The sequence below is a fragment of the Oryzias melastigma genome, linkage group LG13 (genome assembly GCF_002922805.2).
Source record: "Oryzias melastigma strain HK-1 linkage group LG13, ASM292280v2, whole genome shotgun sequence".
NCBI classification, from domain to species: Eukaryota; Metazoa; Chordata; class Actinopteri; order Beloniformes; family Adrianichthyidae; genus Oryzias; species Oryzias melastigma.
Window position 1 is genome coordinate 28,961,554 of NC_050524.1, and position 17,255 is coordinate 28,978,808.

At 39.7% G+C, this 17,255-nt stretch overlaps 2 protein-coding genes across 2 annotated transcripts; both read right to left on the reverse strand.

Annotated features, from left to right (window-relative positions):
• Positions 1-930: 930 nt before the first annotated feature.
• sh3bp5lb (SH3-binding domain protein 5-like, b) lies at positions 931-9,148 on the reverse strand. Its single transcript, XM_024297014.2, has 6 exons — positions 8,805-9,148; positions 8,650-8,712; positions 7,119-7,247; positions 5,121-5,282; positions 4,016-4,189; positions 931-3,891 (listed from the first exon to the last, which is right to left on the reverse strand). Exons 1-6 carry the CDS (start codon positions 8,904-8,906, stop codon positions 3,337-3,339), a joined length of 1,185 nt encoding a protein of 394 aa, XP_024152782.1. The 5' UTR covers positions 8,907-9,148; the 3' UTR covers positions 931-3,336.
• Positions 9,149-10,298: 1,150 nt separating this feature from the next.
• Positions 10,299-15,222, reverse strand: LOC112138426 (tRNA selenocysteine 1-associated protein 1). Its single transcript, XM_024260979.2, has 9 exons — positions 15,041-15,222; positions 12,560-12,657; positions 12,397-12,496; positions 12,268-12,317; positions 11,862-11,993; positions 11,659-11,775; positions 11,316-11,514; positions 11,200-11,236; positions 10,299-10,691 (listed from the first exon to the last, which is right to left on the reverse strand). The coding sequence occupies exons 1-9, from the start codon at positions 15,062-15,064 to the stop codon at positions 10,531-10,533; spliced, it is 918 nt and encodes a 305-aa protein (XP_024116747.1). The 5' UTR covers positions 15,065-15,222; the 3' UTR covers positions 10,299-10,530.
• Between the last annotated feature and the right edge of the window lie 2,033 nt (positions 15,223-17,255).

Below are 17,255 nucleotides of genomic sequence, written 5' to 3' on the forward strand. Positions count from 1 at the left end.
TTCAGATAGGAACTGCATCAGAGCAGCAAGACATGGAAAAAGTACCTGTTTATATTCTAATGCATTCTCTTTTTATGTTATATACTGTATTTTATAATGTATTTTATCTCTTAATTCTTTACTCTTACCGCCTTTTGCCTACAAACACCTAAAACTCTAACAAACTCTGACCAACTTTCATTTTTTCAGCCTGTTCTACTGAACATATTCTCCTGTAGACATAAATAAATGTACAGAACATTAAAGCACACATGCACAAGTTATTGTGGCATTTATCTCATGATGGAGGATTGATGTAAAGACTTTTAAGCTTAAAATTGCTTTTCTGAGAATTTCTTTATTTAAATCGTTATGAATCAGGAGAAGAATTAAATATGGATTTTTTTTATTTTGGCTAAAAATGATATAATCCGAATTTAAAGACAAATCGGAACACTTTAATGATCAAAAGATGATCAGAGTGGGACTTTAAATCCAAATGTAGTCGGTGTGCATTTGTGGTCCTGCAACAGTCAGCGGAGGAGCACAAACTACATGAAAAACGACTTATATTTGCACTTGCAGCTTTATTTTTAGCAATTCTAGTTTGCTCATATTGTGGCAGAATGTATTTTTAATTCAGTGCGGCCCAGATAGATGACGACCAGACAAAAGGTGGCTTTAACGTGCTTGTTTGTGGTCGGAGATAAGAGAACGTGACAGAAAGCGCTGTAGCGGTTGGAAATTAAACAACTCAAAGAAATTCACTCTGCATTTTTATATCATGGAAACTGTTATCGAGGATTCACACCAAAAGCCAGAACACCTTTGGGCTTGTGTAAGAATCAGGAAGAACGACGTTAAATAACTTTATCATACATTTCATGGTGACCTATATAGAGCATCTGCTACCACACTATAAAAAAAATAAATCCAACAGATTCAGAAAAATCTCATTTCCATTTTTTCTCATTTATTGATGATTTTGTTTATGGCGGTCAATGTTTAAAACAAGTTTGTACAGTAAAAGTAGGAGCTTGTTACACTGTTTGCATGCAGTTAAAAAAAGTAAATTTTTAAGTATTATTCCTTCTTTAGTAAAGTTTGGGTCACTGATTTTTAAAAATACATCAAACATCTTAACACAAATAGGACTGAAGTAGTTTCACTATAGAGTCATCAATGGAAAAGGAAAAACTGTCAATTTTGGAGAGTTTAAACTTTTCATCAAAATGTCTGTTTTGTCACTGTTTAGTTTGAGTCAAACCAGGATTTTATTGTGAAAGTCAAGTGATAAGAGAGGATTGACTGGAGAAATAGAACTGCATGTTAACGGCATAGCAATGAAAACGTATACAGAGTTTAGGGACGCTATTGCCATGGGGTAGGAGGTAAATAATGAAGATTAAGGGCTCCAGTATGGAGCCCTGAGGCACACCAGATGTAACAGGGTAGGGTTGGAATCCGAGGGAGTGGAGTAAAAAAAATACTTTGTTGCACTTTGATGCAACTTACAAAAACATTGAAAAAGATCATATTTTTGTCAGTAAATCTTAGAAGTGTAACTCCAATAATTCTCTATATAATTATTATTTGAAATGTTTATTTCTTGTAAATTTGATCATTATGGTTTACAAGAAATGAAGAATAAAACTTTAGTTTCTGAGAAAATTGGAATCTTGTGACAAAAAAAAAAAACACTTGCAAAGGTTTCCTGATTTTTTTTATTGGTCTGAGTCTGGGTCAATAAGCTTGAAACATCACGAGGAGTAAACTAAGGTTGGAATTAGTGCTTCAAGAGTCACCACAGAAAATCAAAACTAGATATTGGCTATAAATGTTACATTCTTCATGTTAAGCCACTCCAGAATCCATCATTAGTGTCCTACCTGAGCTTGACTGTATCTCTAAATTTTCTAAGGTGAAAGTAAGTTTTGCATTTAATTTGGAAATCAAAGAGTCTGTAGGAGGAATGGAGAGCTCCAGAATACATGATGCTTGAGTGCAATCAGTGCAGCTTTCTACCGGGAAATGTTAAAGCACTTCAAGCTGCCTCTGCTGAGAGGAACTTTCTTTTCCAGCAGGACTTGGAATACGCTCACACTGACAAAAGCTGCTCCAATCACCATGTTTGAAGCTCCTCTGAATCTGATAGAATATCCATGAACTGCTATCAAGAGGAAGGTGAGACCCAACAATTCAGTAGACCTGGAAGCCTCCATGCTGTACCTCAGGACAATCAACTCCACGAACGGCACTTTGATGCAGCAAATAAAGAATAAAGAGGAGACATATGGGAGCATAGAATTCTAATAGTTGTACCTAAAATACATTTTGTTTCTTGGACTTTAGGGTTTGTCGTTATCTTTAGGCCACAATCATCAAAAACACAAAAAATAAAGTCTTGAAATATTTCAGTCCAAGTGTTCTATACAACACATACATTTTTAGAAATGACAAAAAAATATTACTTTTTTTTACAGTTTTAAAACTTTTACCAGAAGTTAATCCGTCGATGCTCAAGCTGCTCCAGACTGTCCTGTGCGCCAGTGGTCTGCAAGCTTTCTCAAGCCACGGACCGGTTTAATGCCAGGCAATATTTTCACGGACTGATCTGTATGTGACAGAAGCGGGGCGTCCAATATCTTTTTTTTTTGTTTGTTTGTTTCCCTCACCCTTTCAGAATAAAGTTTATCTTCAACCTCTGTAAAACATATGCAGCTGGTTTAAACTTTTCTCTAGGAAACATTAAAATGTGTTTTAGATTTCCCCTCAGCCCATAACTGTCTGAGTGAAAGCTACAAAATCACAAACCAAAAAAATATATAAAATAAATAAAACAGTATTTTTTCCAAATATAATCATAAATGTGCATCTATTTGAGCATCTTTATTAGCAGCAACCTCGTAACATAAGACACCCTGTTGAATATTATGCATTATTGTTATAGTCTGTGGGAATAACTGTCACAGTAAATCCATATTTGGAGTAAAGACTCCTGGTTTTTCTCTGCAGATTTCTTTTATTTTGAAGTTGAGGGTTCTTCTTTTGTTTCCTCTCAAGAGTTTTTTTTTACAAATAGAAACTTTCTAAATGTTTTTTGCTAACTTTTCTAGCTTGAGGGTTTCAATTTATCTGTCAGCTATTTTAAGAAAGTCGTATTTTTGACTCATGACCATGAGACTTGATGTGTGGAAAATTCAGTCGTTTTTCAAAATAAAACTTCCTTCAGAATCCGATTATGATAAACGGGAATAATGTAGGTCCGGTACCGACCCGTGACTTGGGGTTTGGACCACTGCCGTAAGGACTGAGTAGCAGCTGGGCTTGTTCACCTCTCAACCATCAGACAAACTGTCAGAGACTAACGCTTCTTTGGTGCCGTTTGACAAAACCCTCCGGCGTCTCTCTGAGGATCACCACATTCTTCTGCTTAGCCACGCCTTCCCACATGGCGGCTCCCTCCGTCTGCTTCCTCTCTTGGTCCCACTGCGGTCCCAACACGCTCCCACTGTCACTCAGGTCCTCCAGGTGCTCCACAGAGTCGCAATTTTCCAAGTCTGACGCGATGGTCAGCAGATTGACGACGGACAAACAGTCCTCCATCGATTCGCTCCTGCCCCACCCACTCTCTCTGTGCTTCTCCACCCACAGGCGGGTTTTCTCCATGTCCGCCCAGCTGGGTTCCTCTGCGGTGGCCCCTGCGCTGCTGCTGCTGCCGGAGTTTGCAGAGGCCCCTTTCACCTCTGCCTCGGCTCCAACGGGGGAGCTCCGCCCGTCGCAGGGGGCGGAGCGGCCCCTCTGCGCGTGGATCTGCTCGCTGATCTGCTCCAGGTTCCGCAGAGCTACAGAGTATCGAGTTTTGACTGCTGTCACCTGCTTCTCCAGCTGCACCACCTCCGCCTTGTGCTCCTGGAAAAACGCCACACGGTTGAGGACCACGTTTAACACGACTACTGAACTTCTTTCACTGTAACAAAACTCGAGTTGTATATCCTGAATCTGAGCCTGTGATCTTTTCCATGACTTCACACACCTCCAAGATGTGGTTGAACTGAGCTTTGAGCTCAAAGTAAGGCTTGGACTTGAGGATGACCTTCTTCAGGGCCTTCTGCAGCGTCAGGACACGAGCCTCGGCGTCCTGACAGAGCTGAGTGACTCGCTGGTGCTCGTGCTCACTGTGAAGGCGCTCCTCCTCCGCCTCGTTCACCTGCACAGGAAACAGGAGGAAGGTTGCTTTGACACATTTTTGGGTGGTTATTTCTCTAAAAGTAAAGAAAGTTCCTTCAGATTCTGCTCACTAACTGTCTGATCATCTCTGAGCTCTTCTTGTTCTTTGTCCCTCTACAAAGCCTCTTTGTTCTTAGGAGACTGACACACAAAGTTCAACAACCCGATCGGATCACATGATGGAAATTTCCAAAATATCCAAAACACAATCTTTCTGACTTTCTGTAGTTGTAACATGAATAACTCTTTACTTATCCATGTTTTGAACAGACATTTCCTCACATCAAACACTAAATCCTAAACACTCATTTGAAAAAAAAGGTTCCAGATGTTCACTGAAGTCATGAAAAGTCATGATTAGATTCCGTTCACATTCCGTTCCTGATTTTGTAGCCAACCCAGAAGTATGAAACGTTGCAGTTCCTCACAAGACCACTAGGGGTTGGTTTTAGGGAGCAAATTCCCTTTGACTTTCATGCTAAAAAGTTCAATTTTACACCTAGAAACAACCTATATGCATTTAGGATTAAATATTTCTCTAGTTTTTCTTTTAAAATACAATTGTGGGGTTTTTTAAAATCTACCTTTTTTTTATTGACACTCCCACCCACTCCCCAACTTTAAGACATTTGTGTGACTACAGTCATCAGAGATGATACAGTCATCTCTGAACTCTAGAGTCATACAATCTAGAGTTCAATTTTATTTTATTTTTTAACGTTTCACTACTCATCCGTCTGAGTGGTGCGGGGTTCTAGCTCCACACGTAACCTTCAGGACCCTGTGGTCCTACAGGATCTGGACTTATTTGTCATGACTCATTGTCACCGGGATGAATGGGAACCTTCATCCTACAGTCTTCACTGCACTGAAGCAACAGCTCCAGAACCGTCCAGAAGGTGGACTGCTACCTTGGCTGTAGCGTGGTTCAGCATTTCCTGCCAGGTGGGGTCCATGGTATTTTTGTCCGCCAGCAGACCCTGCTCAGCCACGTGCACCATCTCTCTGGCAGCGGCGTGCATGGACACGGCTCTTTCATACCTCAGCGCCGCCTTCTGCGTTTCCTGCTGAGCCTGGAAGGCGTCAAAAAACACAAGAAAGATTAATATAATTATTAGTTTTTTTTTAAACTATGAACACTTTTTAAATAAGCAAGCTATATTTAAATACATTTATCCATCTATTCAAGTTTATAAAAGGGTTTGAAGACTTTAAGTTATTAAAACAAAACTTCAGAAATTGGATTTATCAATTTCATAAATTATTTTACTTTAACAGCAACTTTTTAATGGAAAAAAAAGATTTTCTGTTCATTTTTATTGTAGGAAATTCATTTTTTTCAGCTTTTGTGCTATTATGTTTGACAGGTTATGCTTTTGGTGTTCAGTGTCGTTAATGCACCCATTTAAATTCATTACCAGCCGTTTCTGCTTTAGTTAGTCTTGTTTAAATCTCTTCTTTTGCTCACAGTCAGATCCTCACTGTTTAGTCACATCATACAGTATTAAAGGGTCTCAATTTTTGACCTTTGAGTTCATATTTTAATGTCATTATATTCAAAGTCTGTGACTCTTGGCTTAACTTCACCTCAACTTAAACAAAGAAACTTTAACTGAACAGAAAATGTGAACTGACAGTTCACTGCCTGTAGGCAGAGGGCGCTAGTGAGCCCGGAGAATGTGACACCGCAGTAAAGAATAATCAAATTAGTGGTTGCAAGTCAAGTGCAGCCATGCAGTTTTTCTTGAATGTTTTTTAGCGTAATTTTCTAAATGGAGGATAATGTGTCCAAACTCAAGCATTTCTTTAGACACGTCACTGGCAGTGATCTCCATGGAGACGGAGAGACTTTTAGGACTTCTACAAACAGGTTATCGATGTGTCAATCCAGAGGGAGCAGCAGCTGGACTTCATTTATAAGTAAAAGGAAGTCAATAATAACCATTTCTGTCATGTAAAACAAAAATGTTGAATTTAAATTTTAAACTGTTTAACTCTTTAACTGTTGTCAATCAATTGGTGAATTAGATACTCTGTATGGTGTTTGTAAATCTGAGGTCAGTGCCTCATTAGTCATGAACATCACCCCACATCAATGATGACAGATGGGTGACGGGAAATGGGGCGTCCTTGCTCGGAACTTAAAGCCCAGAGCAACTCAGAGGTGAATTTCTTGCTGCTCTGCAGAAACTATGTCATAGAAAACGACACTTTTAAAAAACATTTTAGCTAAAAACAGCATAATTTGAAAAACACTAGTAAAACATTGAAAATGTATTAAACGATAATTGACGTGGGTCTTGAAGGTTCATTTTTTAGATTTGTAAATAATCAGAGACATATTAAGCATGAAACAAATTATTTATAGTTGTTGCTAAAATCCCTAAAACTGCTAAATTTACTGAAACATTTGATCTCTAAGGTCATACGTTCTTTTTTCTCCTAAAAAACAAAAAAAAATTCATTTGAACAAGTTAAACAATCGCCTTCATAACGAGCAGCAACGCCTCCAGCCGGAAACCACTAACCTGGTAACCTGGAGGTGTGACTTCCTGGTTCTTCCTGCTGCTGCAACATCGAGGTTAAGATTCTCTTTTCTTTTATAATATTATTTTTGATTTATCATTTCTTAAGTTAATTACATCCATACGGAGAATCGACTTTTATTTTTGGCACAAATGCTCACAGAAAGCAGGCCTTCAGCCTGTAAACCCCATTGATGTTGCAGGTCTGCATCTGGGAATAAGTTGTTCTTGAGTCTGTAAGCGTCTCCTTTATGTGAGCTGGATATTAAATAACTATCAGAAACCTCTGAAACACCGACAGCCACCTGTGGCTGCACAAAGATGGACAGCCGTCATGCAGGTGAGAACTTCCTCCTGCAGGTGCGTCGGCGCCGTGACACTCACCTCCTTAGCCAGCCTGCGCGCCTCATAGTAAGGCCGTGCTCTCTCGGTGCAGGCGCCAAGCTGGGAGCTTTGAGCTTTGAGCCTCCTGGCAGAATCCGAGAGGATTCTTCTGTAGCTGGACCGGGCCTCCTGGGAGAACGAGTCAGAAAGAAGGATTCTGCTTTCTTTTTAGCACATCAGCAAAAAATCTTTCTTCCACGTGATCCTATTAGCATAAAGAGTGATGAAAATCTAATTTTTTGTGTGTTTTTAGCATGTTCTTGTGGCATTTTTCTCATTAAGGAGGACATATATAAAGAAAATTCTCTTAAAGTTGCATTTGAGAGAATTTCTTCATTCAAATTGTTGTAAATCAGGAAAAGACAAAAAAAATGCTGTTGGAAAAAGATGGTAAATGTTACACTGGGCTTTATGGTAAGCCTTTCTGTCATTAAATCAAGTCAAATCAACTAATTAAATCAAATAATATAAGAACAAAAGTCCACACTAGTTTACTAGTGAGCTTTACATGAGCCTTACTAATGAACTTGTAGAAAATTTGCATGTAACTAGTTAACTACCCTTTAGGGTAATCTTGGTAGTGAGCACAAATAGTGCCCACTATTAAACTAGTGCACATTTTCAAACATTACTAGTTACCTAGTTTATATTTTTTGCTATCACTATTTAACTAGTTGTATTTTTGGCATTACTAGTTAGGCTTAAAGCAGCCTGGTTTAAAGGATGTTGATTAAATGGCGTGCCATAGGCCCACCATTCTAATGCATCCACTTGCAGACAAATAGATCCATGAACATCTTTGATTTTTTTCCTCGAGTGATCTTACTTAAAGCTGTACGACTGGATAATTCCAATACTGCCTGCCATGTTTGTTGCACCAGTAATGTTAAATTAGGATTGTGAGGAGCTGTAAGCCAGCAGGGAGCGAGTGGTGTTCTGATTGATGCATTTTATTTATTTTTTTGTTGCACACATTGTCTAATTTTGTTAGCATAGACTTTATAATAAAAACACAGACTTATGTGGGGTCAGGGATTTGCTGGAGCCTATCCCAGGTATGAGAGGATAAGGTGAAGGGTCACTCAGATATGATATGATGATTCATGCATTTATTTGTATTTCTGTAAAAAATATAAAGTTGTTTATCTATTTAGCAGCATATAGCATTTTTTGTACTTTTTATGATGCAACAAACCAAAATTTTCTTTTAACTGTGATTCACATTTGTATTCACTTAAATGAATACTATATAGTATTCTTATTTAAAGTCTAATTTGCAGCTTGTGATGCTTTTACAGGGCAGGTGAGTCAGAAGTTCTGCTTCAGTGCAGGTACAGGTCAAAGGTCAAACCTTTTGGTCTAGTGCTGATCCAGTGACCTGGAGCAGAACAGACATGCAGGTTTGTTTCCATGCTCCTTCTAACTTACAGCTTTGGTTACAATTCAACAAATGCAAACAGAAGCCGCAGCTATGATGCGTCAGATTCTCCATGCTGGATTCATCTGGAGACGCTTCACGTCAGAGACTCACGTCCAGCTGCAGCTCCAGTCTGTTGATCTCCTCGCTGGCCTGGTTGAGCTGCTCCAGCTCTTCCTGCAGACACAGACAGACACACACTGACGTGACACCCCCTGGTCGAGACATCCCCACCCCGCGCGCGCGCTCCATCCCTCGCGGCGACTCGCCTGAATTCGTGGATCTAACTCTTCCTCGTGTCTGCCGGCCTCCTCGTCCTCCCTGTCTGCCCTCCTCGCAGCTCCCTCCGGCTTACCGCTGGGCTTCAGCATCTTCACCTCCTCCTCCTCCTCCTCCAGCCGGAGTGTCACGCGCCCCCCATCAGTCTCCGCGCGGCTCCCGTTATTGTGCTCGCAGCAAATCTACGACCTCAGTTCACATGTCTGCCGCCTGAAAAACTTCATTTGATTTGGTTATAGTCTGTTATGTCCACGGTTTGTTATGCTCGTCCGTCCGGAGAATCTGGTCTGGTCCGCGTTCATCCCGGAACGAGTAATCGAGAGCACGTGACAACCACGTGACGCAAACCCATGCAGCTACACAAATAAAAACAACAAAACCTCCCTAAAAACTCTCTTTGGAGCATCTGCATTTATTTCTTTACTTAAAAAAAGAGAAAACTTTAGTCTTTATATATACGTTAAATAAGGTTAAACAAAGTTATGATGTTCTCACCAGGTGTACACATATTCCACTTTCTTTTTCAAAAATAGATAAATGCATTGATTCAAAAATCATTTTTCAAAGTCAAAAGGCAGTTTTAGTCAATTCCTCTAAAAGTAAATGCTATAGCAGTGACTCGTCTCATATTTGCTCTCTGTTGCTGTTCCAAGCATTTCTCTTTTCTAAAGAGACATCAGTTTGTTCCTTTTTTTGTTGCTTTTCTCAACAAGTCTATTCTTTTAATTACACCTCCATATAGGCCTCTTTCTTGTGCTCAGATTTGCAGTCTAGACATCCACCCCTATCAAGTCTGGTTATTTGAGGTTTTGTCCTAAATCACCCATTTAAAGGTTTTCATCTCCACGACTAGCTTTTTATTTTCTCCGTAAAAACCTTTAACGGTGATCTATTGGTCTCCTATAAAGCCATTATTGTACAATCAAGACAATCTGGTTTTATAGCAATGACCTTAAATGAATTTTGTGAAGTGCTCTAACACTGCCTCAGTTGAAATAAATATACTAAATTGGAGAGCAAATGTCAATTACATTTTTCACAATTCTTTCATGTTCAGGAAGAGTAAACCATCTTTTAATATCATTTAACACCACTTAATTTACTTAAAGAGTAAGTCAGTGCAAAAGAAAATTAGATTTAAACAAAATAGCCATTTTGGTTGGGTTTTAAAGCCAAAGCTGAGTGACATAAATAATTTAACAGATGGAAACAGGAGTGAGACGGCGGCGATTACAGAGCTAAATGTGAAAGTCTACAGTCAGGATCTGCATTGTTTTATCAGAACAAGGCCAGTTTGGTTCCCAAAGTTTGGTCAAAGTTCTAAACCAGTGGAGTCAGCAAAAATGTGAAAAAATGTTTATTAATCTGTTAGTATGAGTTAAACTTTGTTTTAATAATTGTTTCTGCTGTAATTACGGGGAAAGATTCCTGAGACTGATCTCAGAACATGAACATTAGAATCACATAAACACATATGAGCCCAATCTCCATCCAGGTACATTTTTTATTACAAATCACTCAAACAAAGGCTTTAGATCCATCACAGATCGAAATGTGGTCGTTTCTAGAACATAAAACCCAGCAGTTGAGTCCGTTCAGCTCCATCTGTTTCCATGGATCATCACAGCTCACGCACAAGAATAAAAGGTCCAAAAAGTCGAACTAAAGCTCCTTTTATACCGTTTCAGCCGTATGAGTGGCTAAAATTAGAATAGGTCAGCAGTAGATGGGCTCTGGCAGGGTGGAGGTCATGTACTCCTGCTGGGCGATGAAATCCGTCGACTGAAACTGGCACTCGATGAGAGCGTCGAACAGCTCCTCGCTCAGCTCCATGAACTTCGCGTTAGCCCCCACCACATCCGGCACCAGGCCCGGATCTGCAGCACAGACAGAAACACAGTCTTCATGTACGGGAGAAACAAAAGTATAGACAGGTCCAGGTCTTAATCTTTCACCAAAAACATCAGAGACTCCACCAACTGCAGGATGGAGGAGGTTTGGAGGTCAGGGAAGTAGAGTTACTTTATTATTTTTATTCTTTAAAGTTCAAGGCTGCAAAGTTAAACAGAGTAAGTTTCTGTTTATTTACAATAATTTAAAGTTTAGGGTAGCTGACATGTGATATAAAAGGTTAAGATTAGAACATACTATTTTATACCAGGCTGATTTGAATCCAGTTGTTCAGTCCTGCACTTTATCCTAATTTAAGGCCTTTGAACCTAAAACTTATCATAAAATAGGGAAAATTGGCCAAAAAAGACACCTATAGAGTGAATATGCTTGTGGATCTTGAATCAGTCAAATCTCAGCTTTAGGGGTGATCTCATAGAAACACAAAAAAAAAATCCATGCTGGCGTTTGAATTAATGTCAAATAAGAACTCACCTTCCAGCAGCTCTTCCTCCTGAAGCTCCTCGCTTTCCTGATGAATCAAAAGCAACAATCACTTTGGATGAGAACACCACTTAATAACAGGCTCACCTGAAGAGCTGCCGACTCACCTGTGTGGCGGCGTACTGCGAGTAGTCGTACTGAGGGTAGCTGTATCCATACATGGCGGCGGTCTGGTCATATCCCCATGAGGAGTAATACCCGGGGTAGGCCTGGTTCTGGTACTGGCTGTACTGGTCGTAGCTGTAGCCTGAGCTGGACGGATACGTCTGCTTCTGCTCTGACTGCTGCGGCTGCTTGTTCCTTAAGCTAACAGAAGGGGAGACGGCACTGATCCAACCCTCCACACACCAACATCAGGTGACTCAAACCCACTTTATTAAGTGGAATGGAGAAAAAAATAAAATAAAATCAAAAGCTCTGGAGGTCAAGCATCAGTCAAGGTTAACTCACTTGTTAGCGGCGAGGCTCAATCGTAGAGGTTTGCTGCCGAGCCCCATGGCCCCCTGACACTCGTCTAAGGCTCGCTTCTGGAGCCGCTCGTCTGGAAACTGGACAAAGCCACAGCCTCTGCAGGGACAGGCACATGTAAGCTACAGAGATGGTTCCACTACACTCCAGAGCGTCAGAGAATCAAAGACGAGCTGTGTGCTTACTTTGAGTTCCCCATGCTGTCCAGCACCACTTTCCCGCCGCGGCAGGAGGGGTAGCGGTTGTAGAAGAACTCGTAGAGCATCCCATCGTCCACCTCAGGGGTGAGGTCACCCACAAACAGAGAAAACATGGGCCTGTAGCAGGAGAAGAACCAACAGATACTAGTATGAGCACCAAACACCTTTGACCTTTATGTGGTTTGAAGACTTTGAGATTTTGGGTTTAGTATCCAGTGAATGGTTCTGTTTAGCCAGGATTAACACAGAATGCTTTGAACTGGTAAAGCGGCACAACATGCATTGTTAAAAGTAAAAACAAAACTAGAAGCAAGGATTTTATCCAGTAAAAGTTGTTTAAAAATAAACTAAAATAAGGAGCTGCAGCGGAGAAGCTTCATTCTGGACTCACCCTGCTTCTTGTTTGCCGAATGTGGCTCGGTTCAACTTGAATCTTGTGGGCTTCAGAAAAGAGATTTTCAGTCAGTTTCTCAGAAATTCAAGAAAAAAAAATAAAATCATTAATGAATGTTCCTCTTACCGGGTTGGCTCCTGGCAACGATTTGCCATTGATTTTGCGCAGACACCTCTCAGCTGTGGCCTCGTCACTCATCTCCACAAAGCAGTAGCCCAGAGCCCCCCTGAGTGGGATCACAGCGGTTAGACTCACAGCGGGGATCTCTCAGAGCGCACTCAGCTCTTACCCTGTCATCTTGTTCCGTATGATCCGGACGTTGACCACCTGCTCCCCCATGGTGGAGAAGGCTCTGGTGATGAACTTCTCATCCATGTAGGCGTCCAGCTGTAGGAGACAGAAGACTTTCAGGAATCTTCAAGATTCAGGTTTCTGTTCACATTAAACCACATTGTTCAGAAAAAGGACTCCAGTCACTGGAACATGAGCTCCATTAGTGTTATCAAACACAACAGAAAGACCACTGAACTTCAGGAGGACACCTGAGAGCCTCTCTTTACATGTGAGCTCCAGCACCTTCTTTGTTTTTAATAATAAATATGAATCAGATCCATTTTTTTGGCACGAACCAAAGCAAAAAATATAAAAAGAATCCAGCATCTCTCAAAATGTGATTTTTGTTTCTTTTTCATGTCACAAAAGCTCAAATAACTTTTTTTTGTTCTTTTTCCTCTCTTTATCCTCAGCAGTCTTACATTGCTGGCTTTAGTTATTTTAGTTTGGGGTTGGACCTTGGTAGTCTCAGTTTGCTGGTTTTGTTTATTAGTTTTATTTGTCTCTGTTTTCAGACTGTAGCTCAGCAGATGGACACAAATGCTGCGCTGTAGCGACCTCTCCAGTATGAACTATGAACCTCGATATGAATTGAGGGTTAGGCACACAACAACTGTTTAAAGTTCCACTCCAACTATATATTTTTTCTATTGTAAAATCGTTCTTCATGGTCTTAATTATGATGATTCAGTTTTTAGCAAAAATCAAAAGCTTGTTTTTTCTTTTTAAAGACATGTTTTCTGCAGGGCGGCAGGAGCGCATTAGAAATTTGCCTCTGGGTAGTGGGCGGGACTGTTGGTGCAGACGTAGCCCTACGTTGATATCCCAGCATGCCTTTGTTTCCACTCTCCTGTTAGCTTTTCAGCTCCTAACAACCCTAAACTAACTTTAGGGTTGTGAGTTTAAAGCAATCATGACTTTCATTGGGTCTTTAACACTGACACTTGGGTCATCAGTGACCCAGATGTCAAGGGACAGGTACCCCCCAAAAAACCCAGACCACACAGCAGTTTCCAAACAGAAAACAGTGATTCTCATATTTGTTCCTTGACATCTGGGTCACTGAAAACTGTGAAAACTATTTTGGTTTTTTTTCTGCACAGACATTTCATGATGACCCTGGTCTTATCCAGCCACTAAGACACATCTAACCTTAGAGGAGGATCCAGACTGAAAGTAGGTCATTTTTGTGGAGCACAGATTCCTTTCAAGGCCGTTTCCTCAGTCTGCTGCTGTTCACACTAATGACCTGTGATTGGTGTGCCAGGTCAACTACCAATCACACCATGAGTTCTTCAGACAACGCGACACCCATGGGCTTCATTGACAATGACAAATAGGTTTACGGAGAGGAGATGAAACATTTGGAACAACAACTTTATATCTATATGTATCTATATATGTATCTATATATATATCTATGTAAAAAGAAGCTTAGAAAGAGTCGGTCTGACCACTCCAGGAGAGTAGTAGTAGTATTACTGTTCCTGAAGGACCAGAAGACCTAGTTTCATCACACCAAAGCTCTTATGACAGACCAGCAGCATATGCATTTCTCTGCATTGACTGCAACTTTACACAGAGAAACTATGTAAAGCAAAGTGATCAACGATGCTGAAAGGTCAGAGGAGGAAAATCTATTGGTTTCACAGCCTTCCTTTCAGGAACAAACTGCTGTCTGACTAGGGCTTCTCACGTCATCATGTTTTGCTCACTTTTCAAACAATTCTTTTAAAAATGAAATATTATAACCAACAAATAATGTTTTTCTGTGTGCGAGTGCAAACAGCTGTAGTTCAGTCAGAAGTTCACCATCAGAGATTTAGGCGACTAACGAAGAGCTTTATTTTGATAATATTGAGGTTTCGTTTTCCTGTCTCCACACGAATCTAAATTCTTCTTTAACTTTTCGTGGTTTTCAACAGAACTCATGTAAAGAGCGAATAAAAACTGATTTTACAGAAAATTTGGCTTCATATCAACCTATTGGAAGTCAACTGGTGATGCAGCTACACGTGTGCATTAATGGTAGCAACAAACTGAGATTGTACCAACATTTTTTTTTATTTTAAACACACCACAATAATGTTACAGTATGCGCAATTGTCCCTTTATTGAGTTTAATGCGTAGAAACATCAGAAAAATCGTATTAAACCGTGAACGCCATGATAGCATTTTAGCTAACTCGGTGATGATGTTAACTGTTTTATGCTAACGAACAGCGAGAACTGGTTTAGATAATACGTACAATGTAAGACAAAACAACACTAAGAGGAGACGATGTTTCTGACTGCTACGAGTAGACATGTTGTTAGCTGGAATAATTGAACAAACAGAGCAAAGCACTTCTCCAAACTTGAACAAACGCGACATAAAAACGCGTGGACTTCCGGTCGCTGTTCTTCGATAAAGATTCGGACTCCGGTGTAAACTCACGTTTCCCATCCACAGGGTGCTCATGATGCCGGGTAAGTTCGCGTTCTTCAGTTAGCTTTTATTGTTTATCAGGCAGAGGATCAAACCGCGGACATCTCCAACTTCAGACTCCAAACAAGCACAATGCTCCTCTGCCTGGTTCAGGAAAGAAATGTTGGGAACACTACCGCCACCTGCTGCCCTGGAGGGAAAATACACGAAGATCTAAATAACCTTAGGTCTCTAGATCTTTACTTTAACGTTACATTTCTAATACTCCTTTATACATTTTAAATAGCCTTGTTGGAAAATTTGACAATGATAAACTACAACTGCAGATATTAAAAGACTATACAAAAGTTGTCAATATAATAACATCCTATCCCAGGACGGACAGGTGATACCTGAACCTTTAAAGAAAGATTAGCTTCTACAACTACGTATCTAAAAGAGTTCATTCAAATAGAGCTGAGGGACGAGTGGTGATTAAGTCCATAATCAAGACGAAGCAGAAGTGCAGTCCACGGCCAGGAGCAGGAGGACAGACGCCCCAGCAGGAATCACTCTCACTCAGAGATGCAGGATGGTGTCGGGGGCGTGGTCCACGGTCAAGAGTGGGTAAACCTTTTATTGTTTTTCTTTGCATTCCCATAAAACAACAAAATCAAGACACACAAGATTCATACCTGGTAAATTAAACAGAACAGAAGAAAGAAAATTCATTTCCCCCCTCCTTTTTCAATTCATGATACTTCAAGAAGTTTTTGGATGAGGAAAATGATGAATTGACATGACTACATTTCCTAGATAACTCAACATGGATGATTGAAAACGTCCATCAGTAGAAATGTTACAATCAAAATAAGAAATAAGTTAAATATATTGTGTATTATAGGACTACTTATAGTATATTTTCCCCAAAAAGTAACTGATATATTTGTTTAACTGCATTTGCTTTAACTTTTAAATCCCAATTCAGAAAGTTAGAGTGACAAGCTCTGCGTGACTTGAGAAATCAACATTTCGGATACTCCAGTTAATCTAATCAGGTCATGCCACACCCTTGAGAGGGATTATTCCCATTCTTTTCTCCTTGTTGAAAGTGATCTTCAGCAAAGCAAAAACAGCTGATCAGCAAGACTCGTTGTGGTCTGAAGACGTCTTTTTTGTTCAACACTACCTCCAGAATGCACCGATTTTATATGTAAAGCAAAACTTTGGTAAAAAATGTGAACTTTTATGAGTTAAAAGAACATATTATCTTATGCTGCACAACATTGGTTACTAGCTGTCTAGAGCTGCACTGAGATGATCCTGTTTGGCACAAAATGTCTTTTATTTAGAAGAAAAGTTATTTAAAAAAAAAAAAATCCCATTTTGAGAGATGCTGGGTTCTTTTTATATTTTTCCTTTTGTTTTTACCAAAAATAGACGTAGTTCATATTTACTATTTTAAAAAAAGGAAGGTCATGAATCCAAATTTTCTTAAAGGTTAAAGTAAGACTATGCGGCTCCTTTTAGGTTTTGATCACTTAAAATGACTCTTTTACTGTTAAAGGTTGCTGACCCTGGTTTAGTGGATATAGATAGTATTTATATAATAATCACAGCAGCCGGAATAACAACACCTCCAAAGCCAGTTGGATTGTGATGTTAAATCCACCATTTTTCAAAATTTATTCTAATTTCTTCCACACTGATTCTAATTTCTGCTGGTCTTTTATCATTTTCTCTGTACTGTAAATGTTTAGAGCAATCACTACTAGAAATAGTTGTGACATACAAGAAAACTTTCCTGCAAATTTCTGATTACTAAGCACTTTTGAATCAACGACTTCATGATTAATTTGACATTAATTTGGTTTGCATGAAGCCCATTTACAGCCATTTTGTCCACAGAAGAAACATGGTTGACTGGAGAAAAAGGCCCAGAATGTTGTACTGAGGATTTATCTGCCACATTTCAACAGCATATTTGTTTTTTGAGCTAATTGTTAATCCTAAACATAAAACAAAATCATGTTTCTAGAAATAAATCAAAGATAAATTGAATCACACAGGAAGTGAATGTGAAGATGTTTCATGTTGATTAAACACCAAATGTTTTGGAACCAGAACAAGTTTGTTTTATTTCTTGTTTTAATGATTCATAATTTAATGTTAAAGCGACCCAAGGCGGACTTAATTATGTAACAAGCCATATTTGGTGGTCAACTGGTTAACTAACCTGGCATTA

What these genes read in the sequence shown, in the direction of transcription:
- LOC112138426 (XM_024260979.2), bottom strand. Translation starts at nt 15,064, where the DNA reads ATGAGCACCCTGTGGATGGGAAAC. An exon ending in TTCGGCAAACAAGAAGCAGG is followed by an intron (nt 11,994 to 12,267) that starts GTGAGTCCAGAA and finishes CTCCTGCTACAG; the next exon opens with GCCCATGTTTTCTCTGTTTG. An exon ending in GGAGGAAGAGCTGCTGGAAG is followed by an intron (nt 10,692 to 11,199) that starts GTGAGTTCTTAT and finishes TCTGTGCTGCAG; the next exon opens with ATCCGGGCCTGGTGCCGGAT.
- sh3bp5lb (XM_024297014.2), bottom strand. Translation starts at nt 8,906, where the DNA reads ATGCTGAAGCCCAGCGGTAAGCCGGAGGGAGCTGCGAGGAGGGCAGAC. An exon ending in AGTTAGATCCACGAATTCAG is followed by an intron (nt 8,713 to 8,804) that starts GCGAGTCGCCGC and finishes CTGTGTCTGCAG; the next exon opens with GAAGAGCTGGAGCAGCTCAA. An exon ending in TGAACCACGCTACAGCCAAG is followed by an intron (nt 4,190 to 5,120) that starts GTAGCAGTCCAC and finishes TTTCCTGTGCAG; the next exon opens with GTGAACGAGGCGGAGGAGGA.